The sequence below is a fragment of the Pogonomyrmex barbatus genome, unplaced genomic scaffold (assembly GCF_055798465.1).
Source record: "Pogonomyrmex barbatus isolate J1 unplaced genomic scaffold, ASM5579846v1 scaffold3, whole genome shotgun sequence".
NCBI lineage: Eukaryota > Metazoa > Arthropoda > Insecta > Hymenoptera > Formicidae > Pogonomyrmex > Pogonomyrmex barbatus.
In genome coordinates, this window is record NW_028297127.1 from 2,138,368 (window position 1) to 2,156,159 (window position 17,792).

General features: G+C 35.1%; 3 protein-coding genes across 10 annotated transcripts; 2 read left to right on the forward strand and 1 right to left on the reverse strand.

The window, feature by feature from the left end:
- The first annotated feature begins 66 nt into the window (after positions 1 to 66).
- Positions 67 to 2,181, forward strand: beta3GalTII (beta-1,3-galactosyltransferase 6). Its single transcript, XM_011637527.3, has 2 exons — positions 67 to 1,388; positions 1,481 to 2,181. The coding sequence occupies exons 1-2, from the start codon at positions 664 to 666 to the stop codon at positions 1,764 to 1,766; spliced, it is 1,011 nt and encodes a 336-aa protein (XP_011635829.2). The 5' UTR covers positions 67 to 663; the 3' UTR covers positions 1,767 to 2,181.
- Positions 2,182 to 3,020: 839 nt separating this feature from the next.
- On the reverse strand, positions 3,021 to 4,965 carry Ing5 (inhibitor of growth protein 5). Its single transcript, XM_011637529.2, has 4 exons — positions 4,740 to 4,965; positions 3,624 to 4,073; positions 3,350 to 3,528; positions 3,021 to 3,123 (listed from the first exon to the last, which is right to left on the reverse strand). Exons 1-4 carry the CDS (start codon positions 4,774 to 4,776, stop codon positions 3,022 to 3,024), a joined length of 768 nt encoding a protein of 255 aa, XP_011635831.1. The 5' UTR covers positions 4,777 to 4,965; the 3' UTR covers position 3,021.
- Positions 4,966 to 5,645: 680 nt separating this feature from the next.
- Positions 5,646 to 17,762, forward strand: Marf1 (meiosis regulator and mRNA stability factor 1-like protein). 8 transcript variants are annotated; one of them, XM_089078846.1, is made up of 25 exons: positions 5,646 to 5,923; positions 6,292 to 6,645; positions 6,724 to 6,867; positions 6,942 to 7,226; positions 7,848 to 8,014; positions 8,930 to 9,024; positions 9,115 to 9,328; positions 9,559 to 9,715; positions 9,896 to 10,091; positions 10,208 to 10,293; positions 10,372 to 10,503; positions 10,589 to 10,738; positions 10,860 to 11,258; positions 11,499 to 11,674; positions 11,769 to 11,941; positions 12,033 to 12,244; positions 12,319 to 12,469; positions 12,553 to 12,728; positions 12,796 to 13,179; positions 13,271 to 13,474; positions 13,593 to 13,863; positions 13,944 to 14,317; positions 14,411 to 14,491; positions 14,769 to 15,105; positions 15,240 to 17,762. In XM_089078846.1, exons 2-25 carry the CDS (start codon positions 6,331 to 6,333, stop codon positions 15,290 to 15,292), a joined length of 4,932 nt encoding a protein of 1,643 aa, XP_088934972.1. In that variant the 5' UTR covers positions 5,646 to 5,923; positions 6,292 to 6,330; the 3' UTR covers positions 15,293 to 17,762. The 8 variants fall into 8 exon arrangements, with proteins under 8 accessions (XP_088934972.1, XP_088934971.1, XP_088934970.1 ...); XM_089078845.1 differs by having other exon boundaries at positions 10,211 to 10,293; positions 14,411 to 14,497; XM_089078844.1 differs by having other exon boundaries at positions 5,647 to 5,923; positions 14,411 to 14,497.
- The last annotated feature ends 30 nt before the right edge of the window (positions 17,763 to 17,792 follow it).

A 17,792-nucleotide genomic window follows, 5' to 3' on the forward strand; every position in this document is an offset into this window, starting at 1 on the left:
TATACATATATTTCTAAAAGGCGTAACAACTTTTTGTTAAAGAAACTTTTTTCCTCAAGAAATGAATAAAAGCTATAACAATTATCAAAAAGAATAAAAAAACATTACATATTTGTTATTCAAATATATAAAATTCATGTGTCGGTATATATAGCATATTTGGGACTTTCATGCGCATGTGTTTTTGTACATGCTTTTCGGGGCCGTGTATTTGAGGCAAGTTAGCAGTCTAGTATATAAATATAAATGTCTATGGTTAATATCCCAACCTGACCCTAACCTTAACTAATCGTGCCGATCAGCTGATCGTAAAATACAGCTGATCGTTGACGTTCGCGGGGGAAATCGAGGAGCTAGATTCCAATCTACGGGATATATAGATCATCCGAGCTCTGATAATCGCTCCATTTCCCGCAAACTTCGACCGTAGCAACGTGGTATGTCGTGCGGACGGGAAACCAAGCGACGCGCGGCAGGCCTGACTAAAGTCGACGGAGACTGAGATCTCTCTCGTTCTGAAATTATGTCCGCGCGTACGTGATTCATGCGGCGACTCGGAGATCGCGGGCGTTCTAGGTACGGCACTGGTCGCGCAGATTTACGAGGAGGAATTCGGCAGGCGAGCGCGAGCGCGGTCTTCTCCTGCGACGGAAGTCCTTCCCAATGACGCGACTGCGGCTCGATGCGCTCATGCCCAAGCTCCAGTCGATCATCCGCCGTAGGTTCCTCGCCCGGGCGAACGTGCTCACGTGCCTGTTCGTGGCTGTCCTCGTCTTCCTGTGCGTGCGCTACCTGCCGGCGCGGGAATGCCAGCCGGACCGGCAGATCCCGGAGAGCAAGCCTAAGTACCGGCTGATCGTCCTGATCCTGAGCGGCCCGGACAACCTAGAACGCCGCGACACCATCAGGAAGACCTGGTTGGCCGACCGCGGCCAGGATGCCACGGTGCGGCACTTCTTCGTCATCGGCACCCAGGACATCCTGCCGGAGCAGCGGAACACTCTGCGGTCGGAGAAGGAGAAGTTTGACGATCTCCTGCTGCTACCCAGATTGCAGGATTCCTACGGCACGCTGACGAAGAAGGTCCTCCACGCCCTGAGGAACGTCCACGAGCGTTATGACTTTGATTACCTGCTGAAATGCGACGACGACTCCTACGTGCTGGTGCACAAGATCCTGAAGGAGCTGGACAGGTGGCAGAATAAAGGCACTAGACGCGAGCTCTACTGGGGCTTCTTCAATGGTCGGGCGCAGGTGAAGAGAAGTGGACCCTGGAAGGAGACCGATTGGATCCTCTGCGATTATTATCTCCCTTACGCTCTGGGTGGTGGATATGTCCTATCTTACAACCTCGTCAAATTCATCGCCGACAATGCGGACATCCTCAAGTGAGTAAGAAGAAGTTTGAGCGGATAATTCTGCATAGTACCTTTAATTGTAATTAAAATTCTTCCTTTGTCATTTTCAATACAAATTTCAGACTGCATAATTCCGAGGACATCTCCGTCGGCCTCTGGTTAGCACCGCTGGCGAACATCGAGAGGAAGCACGACGTGCGCTTCGATACGGAGTACAGATCGCGAGGCTGCTCCAATCAGTACATAATCACGCACAAACAAACGATCCAAAATATGAGAAGTATGCACGAGCATTATCAAGCCTCCGGCGCATTGTGTTCCAAGGAAGTGAGGAATCGCATGAGTTATCAGTACAATTGGACCGCGCCACCCAGCCAGTGCTGCAATAGACAATCCGGCATCCCTTAACGTAGAGAGAAGAGATTTTTGCAATTCTAGTCTGGTTTTTTGATACTTGCTCAAAAAACATTTACCACGTAATGACTAAGATTTCCACTTATATTCTGATTTGTACTCTCAGGATATATCGATATTAAATACTAATTAAAGCGCATAGATATAGCTTTTCAAGGATAAGCAATTTAAACAGTATTACTAAAGTTCAGATGATTATAGCGAATTCGTGATATTTCTTTGTAGGATTTCAAAGCGATAACTTCAAATCCAGATTTTATTCGTTATTCGAACATAATTGTACAATAACGCTGTTAAGTAATTAATTGAAAACGCTTGTAAATACGTATTTTGTACATACTTTAGCAATGGGCAGGTAGACAAACATGAGATAAGTTTTGATGAAGTAAATATATTTTTCTTAATTGTATTGCTGTATTTTGTTTATAATACATATTTTATTCTTTCAACAAGAACTTACTTTACGTATAAAACGATGTACATTTATAACATATAAAAACAGTAATAACATTAATAATTTAATATTCTAAAACTATAAATAGCGAATGGAAAAATCACAGATATATTCAAGAAACGGCCATATAAAAGAATGACGAAATTGTAAAATGATTCTAATGCGACGCGATTTGCATTATTAATAAATTACTATTTTCATATATAAAAAGAATATCAAGCGATAGCGAGATGATGGCCGATTCTCAAAGTGTTTTCTGTCTGTGATAGATATTTAAACTGTGCTTCCATTACATTAACATTGATAATAAAAATTCGCCGAACCATTTCATACTGAGATCGAAAAATATGGTTTTATATATATATATATATATAAAATTCTTAATTATCTTCATAACTAAACTCTTTCTAATATCTAGAAGAAATTCATATTTGTAATAATATTGTTGTATATTAATGTATAGTAAATAATACTAGACAATATTTAAAAAAATATTTCTGGAGAAATTATATTTACGATTCGTTTAGCAATAACTGTTCACGTTTGTGTGTCATATATTTATTCTTATATATTTCTGCAAACATAAAAAAAAATTGTCTCGGCATCAATGTTAAATGCAATGAAAATGCAGTTTTTTCCTCTCTTTTTCTCATAACCACTTTTGTCATAAATTTACTATGGTTCTTTTATATAAAAATTGATTTACTTTCAATATGACAAAATTGTGTATTAATCATAGAAACAGTGTAGTCTTTTTTTAAACGGATAATGAATAAATTTAAATTTTCCTAAGATTTACTTTTTTTTGCGATCTTGCGTACATTTGGGACAATACCATTTTCCTTTAGGTTTTGTCGTTAAGCCTACACAAGCGAAATGAAACCATTCTATGGGGCACTAAAATGTAAGAAACAAATTATGATTAACAAATTATTAATTATTTTAATCTTGTGATTAATTTTTAATAGACTGCTTTAAAAGGAGCTCTCAAATTCAAAATTTGCCATATTAATTAACAATTGTAAATGAATGACTTTTACATGTATACGTTTTTTTTTATAATTCAAGAATCTCGAAACAATAAAAAGTAATTAAGCGATTATTAATATATAAAAAAACTTACATCTGGATTATCACAACCAATCATTTCTCCATATGATACTTGGTGGCAAAGACAATAAGTCGGCTCGTTAGGATCAACAGGCATATCTAAGACATCAGCCGGATGACCAAGGGCCGTTGCATCTACTTGAGCACTGCTACCTACAGCGCCAGTGGACGAAGCAGAAGCTACAGAACCACCTGAACAAGAAATACATACATGTATCATAATGAACTTAATATTTAATTGACAAAATTATAAATAAAAAGTTGCAATTGTAATAATTTTGTTATACCTTTCTTCTGTTTCTTTCTAGCATTCTTGGCTTCGTCCTCGCTGCTCGCTGCATTACCTTTCTTTCTCTTCTCTTTCTCTTTCAGTTTCTTTCTACCTTTTTTGTTGGCATTGCTCTCCTCTTGAGCTCTATTGCTATTCAAAGTCTTGTCTTGTATCTCTGCCTCGAATCTTGCTAGATCTGAATCCAATCGTCTAATATGCTTATCGACCAATTCATAAGTTTGTATAGCTAGTTGAACTTTATCGTCGCCATATTCCTTAGCCTTGTTAAAGAGGCTCTGTATATGGGCAAGTTGCTCCTTTTTCTTTTCTGATGATTCCTTTTTTATGTTCTTCAGATAATCATCTGCCAACTTATCAATATCTTTCATCAAACCTTGTGCTCTTGCGTCCAAGTCACGCATCAGTGTAAAATTCCTTTGTAATTCAATTGGCAAATGCTCAAGACCTATATAAATGTGTTACATTTAAGATAAAAGTAAAAAAAGGTAGAAAAAAATTTTAAATCTAAAGTTCAATTGGTTATAAAAATCAGATTCAATATTTAAAAAACTTGATTGTATAAAAATTGAAAATTCCAAACATGGTAATTTAAATAATAATTCAAACTGCTCCAAAATTTATCATTTAAAAATTTATATCAAACTATATATTTTCATTACTGTCAATGAATTTTGGAACATAATTCAGAAAGAAAAGAAAAAATAAAGGTTCTTCTTTCTTTCCTCTTCATTCATTTTTAGAACAAAAAATTAGGTATTTAAAATTCTTAATTCTTAGAATTTTTAGAAAACATGTTACAACAATTAAGAAAACAAGCATTTAAAAAAACGGAATTTAAATTGTATTGTTATATTTTCATTAAAAAGATACATAAGTAATATTGCCATTCACACATGCAGATAAAAAGAAGGAAAATTTCAGAAAAATTCCAAAAAGTTCAAAAACCTGAAGGGGAGGAAAGGAGGGATAAGTAAGAAATAAGAATATGTACGTATTTTGTTAGAATGCCTTTTCACTTTCTCTTTTTTTTCGGAAAAAAAACAAAGAAAAGAACAGAAAAACAGGGAAAAGAATAGAAAAAAAGAAATAGTTTATGTCTAACACCACTCACTATCGAGATAATGCTCCAAATACAATGCGGTTGTCATGATAGCTGCGTCGTATCTTCATGAAACAATAAAATAATATGGGACGCTTTAACTTATTTTACAACACTGATGAGAAATAAGAATGCAATAAAAATTTATTCGATGACAATCAATCACGATTTAGAATAACGAATAACGAACATCAATAAGGCGCGACAGACATTGCTAACATCATGGTTGCCAACAACCGAAATCTTTTCCTCCTTCACTGTTGATATTGGCATTCCTGCTGTGTTGAAAATCGAAGATAGCGAAATGAGAAACGAGATTCGATCAATTGGATTATAATCTTTCAATCAATTATAATCAATTATAATCTTAGCTATTCCAATTGGCACAGAATCATGTATTTAATGATATTTATATTTAAGTACTTATTATATTTATAATGATATAATATATTAGAGTAATTATATTTATAATAAATATTATATAATTATATATATTCCGACGATTGGATGGAATTTCGAAAACATCTAATAACATATTCGATTGCGATGGATTTTAATTTTTTAGTTTTTCGTTGCTATAAATAAATATTAATTGCATAGATTAGCTGCTGAATTTTAAGGGCCATGGCACACAAGAAAACTTAAACAGTAAGCGAATTAGCCAATCACAATCGAGAACATAAGGCAGTAACATAAGCAGTAGCAAATCCACAACGTTGATTTCCTTACTGCTTAAATTTTCCTAAAACTGTATACGCAAATACTTCTGGACAAATCTTTATCAATTACATAATGTAAATGTAGCCTTAAGCATGTTTTGCATCGCGCAGGAAAACGAATGCAGAGAGAGGGAGACCGAGATAAAGGCGAGAGAGAGATATATATATATATATATATATATATATATATATATATATAGAGAGAGAGAGAGAGAGAGAGAGAGAGAGACAGAGAGAGAATTGAAAGAACGTACATGGTATAAAGAAAAATTACGGAGCTGCACGTCTCGCAAATTCACATGATCGATTTTCACGAATATTATCCGAGCATGGATCTTTCCGAACTATGTGCACGCCTATGAATCCCCTCCGTAATGTTTTATCTACTCGATATTTCATCGTGCCGGTTGCCGCGTTTTTATTCGATGCTGCGCGTTGCATAGGAAGCAACGGTGGAACGATGGCTGAATTTCTCAGGTAAACCGCGCCAAATGTCTCCCTCGCATCCTTTTTTCTTTTCTTTTCTTTTTTTTTTTGATTAATTCTAGATTAAAATTAGCCACGCGTATCCGCGTGTAGCGATTTAAATGCGAGCGGAAATTCGACGTGAAAACGCGCGTCCCTGTTGTCAAAAAAGATTTATGTTCGCGACGCGCGTTCAAGATGCATAGGTCTTTTTTCACCTTCTACTTAATGTCATTGCGAATCTTTTGCGAAAACCGACAAATATTTTTGTGTATACAATATGTATTACTTAATTGATCAATTGTATGCAGCTGTATTCCTACAAGTTCCTGTCAAAACTTGCTGCAAGATCTTCATCTCATGTTTAATTTAAATTTCAGCCTATACATTGGAATTCTACAAAATAACTTGTGAAACACATGGCTGGTGAGAAATCTCCAGATTACCGTACATTCTGTGCGGAAGATAACGACGAGATCGAGGGCCTTAATGAAAAGCTGATACAACTGTTATCTGCACAAAAGCTCTTGTCTCCGATTCCCAATAGCCTGCTGTGCGACGATAAACTTGAAAACAACAGTGGTTCTAACGTAGAGTCTAAGGCATCTAGTTCTCCGTTCAGCTACTGTAGACATGATTGTTCTCTTCTGCATCATGATAGCCCAGCTAAAGTACCGAGTATACAGAATCATCTTCCACCCATTGGTGTATTCTGGGATATTGAGAATTGTCAGGTACAATATGATCCACTCGAAGGAAAATACTTCTCTATTCTAATCTTTGAAGTAATATTTTATATTAATGCATTATAGGTTCCTAAAGGTAGATCCGCCATAGCAGTTACACAATTAATTAGAGATAAATTTTTTAGTGGTTATAGAGAGGCCGAATTTATTGTAGTTTGCGATGTTCAAAAGGAGAATAGTCAAATCGTACAGGAACTGAACGATGCTCAGGTAAAGCTCAAGAACATATGATATAATCCTATTGATAATACTTAATACTAAATTGCTTATTCTGTACCTGTTAGGTTAATCTAATACATGTAGCTGCTACATGTAAGAATGCTGCAGATGAGAAGCTTAAGCAGTCCATTAGAAGGTTTGGTGACATTCATGGCAGCCCGGCGGCCATAATTCTAATATCTGGCGATGTGAATTTCGCCGCTGATCTCAGTGATCTACGTCATAGGAAGAAGATTTATGTGATACTATTACATAAAAAGAATACCTCAGAAGCATTAATATTATGCGCCAATGAACATTATGACTTTATGGAGCTCACGGAGCCGCTGCCGTCCAGACCTCCACCAAAGGTATGAACACTGGTATGTGACGACTATGATATTGATAAGGAAATTTCCATTTGAAAATAGCTAATACAAGTCACACTTATGCTCTTCTCACATGTATTTAATTAATAAACAATTTAGAGTATGCATCATATATTTTTTTTCATTTCCAAATATATATTTACTTATGTGTGTATGTGTGTGTGTGTTGGCGCGCGCGCGCGCGTATGTGTATATATATACAATACTTCGTACATTCCGATTTACATACTTTAAATTCTCGTTTTCAATAATGTGTGTATACTAATATGATATTTTGATCATTCTATAAAATGTCTGACGATTACACATATTAATTCTTTCAGAGAATAAATTTAATCTGAAATTTTTGTTATGTTTATTGACGCTAATAATTTCACCAATGATTTTCTCGAAAAATCACTTTTGCAATGTGTATACAGTATATTAGTATTTACTAGCATGCATGTTTTCTATTCTCTGTGTGTGTGTGTGTGTGTGTGTGTGTGTGTGTGTGTGTGTGTGTGTGTGTGTGTGTGTATTAGGAATATACATATTTATATATATATATATATATAAATATATATATTCCTAATTTATCTACGAAAATTAATTTAACACTTTCAGGGTAATGAATCCTATGACCTTTTAGTTAGTAACCTTCCCGACGAAACGGATGTTAATGTCATTAAGCGTCGTCTTAAGCAATTATCTGAAAATTGTGGTGGTCGTGTGATAGATGTCCAGTCAAATACTGCCATTGTACGCTTTATGTCGCACAGTTCTGCAGACAGGTATATATTTTATTAATTTTCTGATTACCGTAGACATAAAACAGGTTTCTTTTTTTTTTTTAATTAATTTTATGAAATATACGTTTTTTGTCTTGGACTTGATAAATTAGAGATCAGTTAATAAATCAAAATCTTAGTAATTAGAAAGTTAATATCAAAACTTGCATTTCCTTTTCCAGTTCGTGTATTAATCTGATATATTATCTGGTATATTAATTTATATTTAAATAACCCGCCTGTATGTCATGTAAATCAGCCTTTCACATTCTGCGTTCTATCATTGGATCGGTATGTGTATATATATAAAAAAAAAAAGGGAGGAAAAACAGTTTCATATGTCTCTTGTATTACAATACTAATGTAGCAGGGATGAAAACATAAATAGGGAAGGTTCGAAATAACAGACAGCAATGTAACGAACATAGTGTAGTATCAAAGAGCATCATATTATAAATTTACATACTATTATATTCATTGTATTCACATATTAGGATTGATTATACATATAGTGATATTATATTTTTATACAGAATAATATGTATCCCATTAGTATTTATTGTTTTTTTTTATTTATATATTTAATATCACAATGTTGAGCAATAATTTTACTTCTATCCGTGGTAAGTTACAGTGTCTTTTGTATCGCCATTGTCAGAGAAGTTCGTTTATTATTGAGAAATTTATTTTATACACAATATATAAATATATAAATATGTACAACAATGTTTTTTCCTATTTGGAAAAAAATGTTATATGAGCAATAATTTTAATTATTATTGTAATCGAGCTATGTCTAGATATCATATATTCTCATGGCCTGCAAGGTCATTTATAAGTGGAATTATTGGATCTGTTTAGGGAACTATACAATAACAATGTGATTGTTCCTTTTTTTCTTTTCTTTATTTTTCATAGGGCTCAGAAGCGTATGGAAGGAGAATATGTTCTTGGATCGAAAATATTTGTAAAATATCTCGGGAAGGAAAAAGGAATAATCGCCAAAAGTATAGGTATGTTTATTGGAAACATTTTGACAAAGTTATATAAGTTATGTATATTTAATTATTGAGCTTATTGTAATTAATAATATTCTTTCACAGGAAGTATTATAACTCGAAGTAGGGCAGTTAGTGAGTCGGAAATTGTTACTGGTCCTAAGCAGAGTAGTTCTAAGCAAATGTATGCTGCGAGTGCATCTGTACTGGGGACAAGAACCCTCCAATTTCCGCATTATCAGTCCTCATCGTCTGTAGTGGGCCCCTATCCTGCTTTCAATGCAGGGCACTGCGCGCCTGTCAATGGTCCACCATCGGGGTTAGTTTGTGAAATTTGACCTTTATCTAGTAAACTAATGTGATTATTTTTTTTTTTTTTCGAATGATGGATAATCCGAGATAGAGCTCTTGAGTCGCGAGTAGATTTTAATCCTTGCCGATTCGGGCTGTGAGTTTGATTTTGATCTTATCTGACATAAAATACTAAATGAACTTTATATTTATTGATTGTAATGGGAAGATAACTTTAATATTTTATGTATTTTGCAGAATGATGCAGCAACCTCCGATATTTTTTGGAAGATCATTTCCGAATAGCGGCGATGTAACTTTTAATAGGACATACAATGATCTTACTAGAGTGCAGTCGCCATTAATTTGGCCAATCGTGGGACCTCAATATGGTCATATGTGGGAAGAATATAAAGTTAGTTTCGTGTAGATGAATATTTAAATTCCTCTCTCTCTCTCTCTCTCTCTCTCTCTCTCTCTCTCTCTCTCTCTCTCTCTCTCTCTCTATTCTTACTTTAATAATTTATAATAAGTAACTTATCGTTCATTATTTATTGTCACATTTATTTATATAACGTATCCAATTTTGTTTAAGGATAAATCGAAGATATTGGGTAAACGGACTCACGTCTCGCAGGTTCGAGAGAATAATGTTCCTGTTACCACATCTTCTCGCACTCCTGATGGTCTTAGACGTATCAGAGGTACACATGGCAGCTTTGTTCACACTTCCGAATGGCTTGGAGGACGACAGTCATATAATTCGTTAGCCATTCCACTTAATTATAATGGTAATGACATCATTAATTATAATGGTAATGACATCTGACATCATTTTTACATAATGTTGCGATTATTATATATCGTGTATATATATGACGATTAATATTATATATTATTGAAACAGTAGGGCAATCTAATTCTTTTAAACGGCGTAGTCCATCCCCGTTGTACGATGCACCAACTAGAGAAAAGAGCGCGTGGCACGGTCAGGTACGAACACTTTTGTATTTCTATTTTTCATTTAACATTATATTTCAAAGAACAAAAGGATCGATTTTTTTTTTTCAGAATCAACAACAAATTTCTACACGAAATAATAAAACGCCCTCACCTTATGAAAATAACATGTTACAAGGAACAGGACAACATAATCAAACATCACGATCACATTTGAGTGATCCAGAAAATGAAGAAGTAGAGGTATTTTTTTATATATTATTATATTAATTAATTTATTTATAATACATACAATCTATTTAATTGTCTTCCAATATTTCTTTTCTAGAAATTTTTTAATCCTATAAATCGCGTTGCAACTAGCACCAATAATGGCACTAATATACCCATCGAATTGCAAGTAACAAATTTAGACCAAAACATCGATATAAAAGACATGAAACGGATTCTTTCGTCTGTATTTTTAGAACACGTTTCGGTTAGTAGAAGTTTTTCTATCGAAAAGCTGTAATTTACATATACTCTTTTATTTAGACACAGATATATATATATATATATATATATATATATATATTTTTTTTTTTTTCTTTTCTCTCTAGAGCTGTCATATTTCTATATTTATGCAATCGGACGGTAATTTCGCCGCCAGTGTCAAAGTACCTTCGTTATCGGACGCACAATACGCAATCTCGCAGTTACACCGTCGTAAGATAGGCTACAAGCGCATTTTGATATCTTATGCTCATATTGGTGGACCAAATCCGCAACTTATCCGAGCGCAAATTGTAATGCTCCTACAAGAAGTCCCGGGACACAAATTGCCGTTGTTCAAATTCCGCGAGATGTACGAGAGCCGATTTATGATCTCTATAAGCGTGTCCGAACTCTACAAGATGAGAGATGTATGCATAATCACCGAAGATCCAAGCGGCAGAATGGTCTCACTCAATCCGGATCATAGAAACACGCCGTCGCCGTGCTTTAGTAATACGATACAGGTGCGCGATATTATATTTCGTAGTATAGAGCATTATTTATAGCATTCGCAAAATGATGAATAGAAGCCGAGTCTGAGCTTTTCCGGTGATGGTAGAGATATATTATATGTTTTCCTTACTGTCGAGAAGCCTTGATCATACTGTGAAGCGTAGTATATTATTCTGAAATAATATATTATTCTCTTTTGTGATAGAAAAGCATATATTTTGTTAAATACAATGGATATTGAATGCTTGCAGGATGGACAAGTTAAATTGCCATATTGCATAATGCATACTTCGAAACCATTGTCAGACAAAGGCTGGGCGGAACAAGAAATGGCGTCCTTACCTAACGTAAAGATCTCCATAAAACTTCTTGAATCTCGCATGCAACAGTTATTAATGTCGCACAATGGCATTCTACCTTTGCCAAGGTGCATTCTTTTATTATTTATATTATATACTGTGTATAATGCAAAAGACTTTGGATATTTATTAAAGATGTGGCAATTTGTTAAATAATTTTAGCCTACCAAATTGTTATGAGGCTGAATTCAAAGAACAGTTAGAAATCGTAGAGAATGGTGTACCTTTGGAGCATTTAGTGTCTTGCTTATCATGCGTCGAATTGAGACAAGATATCGGCAGTGTGAAGTTCATCGTGTGGATAGGAAAAAAGGATCATGAAATTAATTACGATGGTAATTATTTTATAATCCTGTAAGAATTCATTAACGCGTGCTTTAATTAAAATTTATTATTAAGAATTATTATAAGAACTGTTCTTTTCAGAAAATAAATGCGTGAGTCCACCGCTCGCAAATCAACTAGCCCTTTTTAGCCGCGAATTAGTCGATCTTCTGAAAACCGCGCCACACTGCCAATTATCCTTTAATCGCTTCATACCGGCGTATCATCATCACTTCGGACGACAGTGCAGAGTCGCCGATTACGGTTTCACTAAGTTAATAGATCTGTTGGAAGCACTTACGCACACTGTCCAAGTATGTAAATTAAGTACATCTCGCGAATTGGTGTTCACTCGAAATGATCTCTGAGTCGTCACATATCCTTTCAGGTAATGGGAGAAGGCAACAAGCGCGTGGTCACGCTATCGCATCGCGCTCAAGTGCGCAGATTTACCTCGGATCTATTGCGAGTATTGAAGTCAAAAGCGAGCAAACAAGTGGCGCTTTCGGAATTTCCAAGTGTTTATACTCGAGTGATAGGTACAAATAATTTCGTAATATCTCTTTCTTCACGTCCCTAATAAAAAATTTGATAACTTGAACACGTAAAATATTTTTTACAGCAAAACCGTGGGACATCGTAGATTACGGTGTATGCGATATCGAAGATATTCTTGGTGAAGTGTCCGAAAACACGGTTGTTGTAACTCCTATGGAGGGTGGTGACAAGATGATAGCCATCCCCAAGCGCGAACAGACCGCCGAGGAAATCGAACGAACGAAACTGTTCGCTAAAGAAGTATGTAATTGCTAGGATAAGAGAAATTACTTAAGCGCAATTACAATATGTTCTTGTGATTTAATAGGTAATCGAGTTATTGCAACACGCGCCACAATGCAGGATGCTGTTCAATAAGTTTGTACCTTCCTATCATCATCACTTCGGTCATCAATGCCGCGTATCGGATTACGGATTCACCAAGTTGATCGAATTGTTCGAGGCGATCCCGGACGTAGTCAAAATCGAGGAAGTGAACGGAGGCGAGAGACAAATATCTTTAACCGAAAAAGAGGGCCTTAAGGTTCTCTCTGAACAAATATCGAAATTGGTGATGCGCGCTAGGAGCGGCCTCAGTATTTCAAATATTGGACAAACATTTTTACATCAATTCGGCTATGCGCTACGTCCCGAGTTATTCGGTTGCAGTTCAATGTTGCAGCTCATGCGAAAGCTTGGAGATACCATACAGGTAACACAGCGTCGTACTTAGTCGATCTTAATTCAATTGAAATTGTCATCATTTCAATTGACGATATTATTTGGTCTTTCTTCTGTGCTAGATCATAGACTTGGCTACAGGACCTGCTATCATCACAATAGACAAATCGCATTTACAACAAACGACCCTCCAATGCCGGCGTGTGTTAATGGATCAACCTCAACAAAAAATGCCTCTTAGAGAATTTGTACAACAATACTCCCAGTACTACATGAAGCCATGCAATGTAGACGAGTTTAAAAAAGATCTGGCAAATGTTGTTCGAGTATGTATACATTTAATATAAGAAATCCTAAAACTAGCTAGTGAAAATTATATTAAAAAAATCTTAAATACTATATTAAGAATATTGGTGTATTATATTTTAAGAATGTATCTTGCAGTTCACAGTGATAAATGGCGAACAATTCATCGAGCTGACGCCGTTGCATCGCTTCGCTTGTAATCTTTATCGCGTTATGATCAATTGTGGTGGTACATTAAACTTATCGCAGTTTGATGTGTCATACTCGAATATTATAGGCATATCTTGTAAACCTGCACAATATGGTTTTCCAACAATAACTGCACTTTTACAAGCATTGCCTTGCACCGTAACGATAAAAGAAACACGGAAGAAGGAAGCGATTATCTATTTGAACAAAAAGTTGTCTGGTAAGCAAATAATCGGAATATGATTTTTTTTCTTTTGTGCGCTTGTCGCTGTCTAATTTGATCTTTTTTTTTTTTTTAAGCGTCCGCTGGTATACTTTTGCTACCAGTGTACAAGCCGATGTCATCTTATCACGATACGGATTCCAGTAATGATTCATTCGAGAGCGATTCTTCATGCCGCGTGAATGCCTCCAACACTCTGGGCATGATGGACGATCATGAAAAATGGATCGATCAATTAACGAACATCAATTCTTGGAAAACAAAGAACGATAAAGGTTTATGGCTGGAGGTTCGTGACAAGCACTGGAAAAATCTGTCGAATTCAGAGGAACGATCGGTTAACTGGCCGGTTCCGGAAAGCGGCAGTGAAACCTTCTTGAACAGCCTGATACGTACGCCGATAATGCGTAATTTCCCTCCGCCACCACCCAAACCCGACTCTCCGCCGGAGGTAATATTTATTAATACATTAGTAATTATCTTGATACGCTGTATTATCGTACGTTCATTAGAACTATTTATTATTATCATTGCTTTCTTTCAGGATAAGGAAGAACACTGGAAGTCATCGGTATGGATGTCCCCGACGAAATTCGCGTATCCACAAGATGAACATCCTACAAATGTACAGGTATCTTTTTTTATTGGAATGTATTTAAATTTCTTGTAATTCTTGAGCCAGAGATGGACTTTGAGTTTCTCATATTCTTTTGTTTAAATTAATCAGTCTCTTATAAATTAAGACATACATCGAATGAAAGTCAGAATCGACTAAAATTCGACCATAAGTCAATCACTTCTATATGGATTATTTCATTTTTCTATTAAATATATATATATTTCTATGCGAAAATTATTTATATTTTTTACACAGTTTGTCAATCAGTTATTGAATATTTCAGGTTCCTCCATTGACCTTACCAAGTTGGAATCAGATCTTGTCCGGCGACGGTACGTCAAACTTGCTGTCGCCAACTAAAAATCTATTGCCTGCTGCTGCTAATCCCTTGTACCCGCCTACCTCTCCTTATTACCCTAAGTCCGTCGTTGCGCCACATCCATCGGAATTGCCGCTTCCTTCTCTATCACTAACACCTAAGAAAAAGATACTGACCGATAATCAGAAGAAGACCGCCAGCAATACGAGAATGCATCTAAATCTAGCAAGTTCCGAAAGCGAGGATAATGTTATCGATGATGATGAAAACAACGACAGCCATAGCACTTCTAGTAAACTCTGTGAGTATATATTAAGAATTATATTATTAAGAAAAAAAATCTAATAATTATTATCTCGTGAAATAATCTCGCTGTATTATCGTACGTTTCATTCACTTAGAAATATCAGAAAATTATGTTTATTATCTCGCTAGTTAAAGGCAAGAGACGTCTGGCGGCCCAGTTCAATCAACCGATCGAGCCTTAGGCAGAAAATACATTTCGAGAATGAAAGATAGAAGTGACAAGCTCAGGATCAAAACCAAATTGTGTTTGAGATTTATTTATGAAGACAACCAGAAACTACAGACTTTAAAAGACTTTAGTGAGTCGCCACCTAAAATGAGTTAAATTACCTATACACTCTGTTTCCATGGATGGTAGGTACCATATTTTATTTATATTCGAAATTTACAACAGATCTGTGTATAGATTAGATGTATATGCAAACCGATAGAGATATGAGAGCGATTATAGCACGAATTATTTTCAAAATGTATGAAAACATACATCGAGTAGATATGTGATTGCTGTAATCGAGATGTAAGCGACGTTTATATCGAATGACACGTGCTAATAATTAGGAAACATGTAGCATTTCTTCGTACTGTGATATAGGATATAAAAGAAGCGAGATGATAGTAATATTAACACACCAAGAAGGGAGCTTGGGATGGCAATAATTAATCTTTCGGTAAATCACACAGAAGAAGCGTGGCCCGGTATATTTGCGAATTTTGTAATTATATTTAAGATCTCTTTTTTATATCGTGTATTACCGTCTTTTTTATTAACAATCTATCATTTGATATCATTTTAAACTTATTTATATTTATATCGGATTTACACAATCAATTTTTATTTGTTGATTGTTTCGACTAGTTAATGATACATATCATGGAATAATATAATTTTTATATCTGCTCCTTTTTTTTTTTATTTTATATACTCGTCAACACAAACGGCGCTAGGAGAATATTAGACTAGATTCCACAGTCGTCGAGTATATACGTTATTTTCTTTTGTAAATAAATTCTTGTGTTGAGAACGCTTCTTTACGATTTGCCTACGTTCACATTGCTGGAGACAATGTGATTTGCATTCATATAACATACTATATGTTCGAGAAGGATGTTACGTATAATTGTTGCCAATTATGAGATAAACGAAATTCTCTTGTCTACCATGCACCCTCGGTTTACTCATCTTGTAAAAAAAGTCTTTACGAATTTCTCTCCATTCACATCGATACATTTTTTACTGCTCAATATATAATTTTACGAATGTGTCGTGTGAATGAGTGTGTGTCATGGATACAGTGGATCGATGTGTGAAATTGGAGTATGATACGTTACGTTACAAATTGTCACGGATACGTAAGAAAGGAGAAAATAATTTTAGCGATGAAAAAAAAAAAAAAAAGAAACTTCGATGTCTAGAGATTAGCGCTGTTATACGGCAGGATCGAAAGTATATAATGTAATGGCGCGAGATGAGAGATAAGATTTTTTTTTTCTTTTTTAACAAAGATCATTGAGACAAATTCGTCCGGTAATTAACTAAACACAGCGACAAGTATTACGTAATTTTATTCAAAAGGAGACGAAACAAAAGTTTACACCGTGTATCTCTGTAGCAGCCATTGCGCGATATCTTTCCCCTTTTTCTTTTCTTCGTTTTTTTTTTCCTCGTTTGAAAAGAGATGATGAGAATACGTCCCGCGACTCCGATATAAAAGCCTTTTTATAATGTTCTGTTAATATATATATTAAGCATATAATATAAGAATGTATGATGAAAGCGCAAGTATTTTCGAATTGTACAGGAGAGATTGAGTGCGCGATGATCTCACTTTTAATCGTGTATATTCATGCTCATTGTAAATATGACATGAACGTGTAATAATTTGCGGCATAGAAAAATCGATTAGATTATACTTGTAGGATTACGGCTACAATGAAGATTCCAAGTTTTATGCGATATTGATTTGTCGTCATGCGTTATTTTAAAAAAATTGAAGAACGAGAGGGAAAGAGGAAGAATACGTAATTGCTCGCGCTATCTCCGTTCAAATCGTTCGAAAATTCGCAGTTTAAATGACAGTCAGGCATCGGATATTCGATAAGTGCAAGGATCGTATAGTATTATTTGTGTAGTGACATTTTTTTAAATACTTTGTTAATTTATTCCTATTGAAAGAAATAGTTTCGTTACGTGTTGTATATTTATGCATAATAATGAATTCTATTGTATTTTATATCTTCGTGCGCGTATATGTCCCACGGGGAAAGAAGGGGGGGGGGGAGAAATTTTTAATTAATTCAATCGGAGATGTTTTACGTTTATGTAATACATGTCATGCGAAGGTTCTGCGCTCTAAATACCGTTAAAAGTTTTACGTGTACTCAATTCGCTTTGGCATTCTAAATAATGGATGAGTAATTCGATTACATATAATGATGTCGAGATAGAAAAACTTTGTAAATGAAAAATTCGTATACATACACATATATATATATATAATTTTATCGTAATAACAAAAGAAATTGTATAAATCGTGAATGGAATTGTGTCTAAATGAGTATTTCATAAATTAATTTGATATACATGTACAATAGGTATAATCTTTTTTATATATTGTACAATGGAAGAATAAAAGGAAAGATTGATTGATGCAATATTCAGAGATACTTACTATCGATACGCGT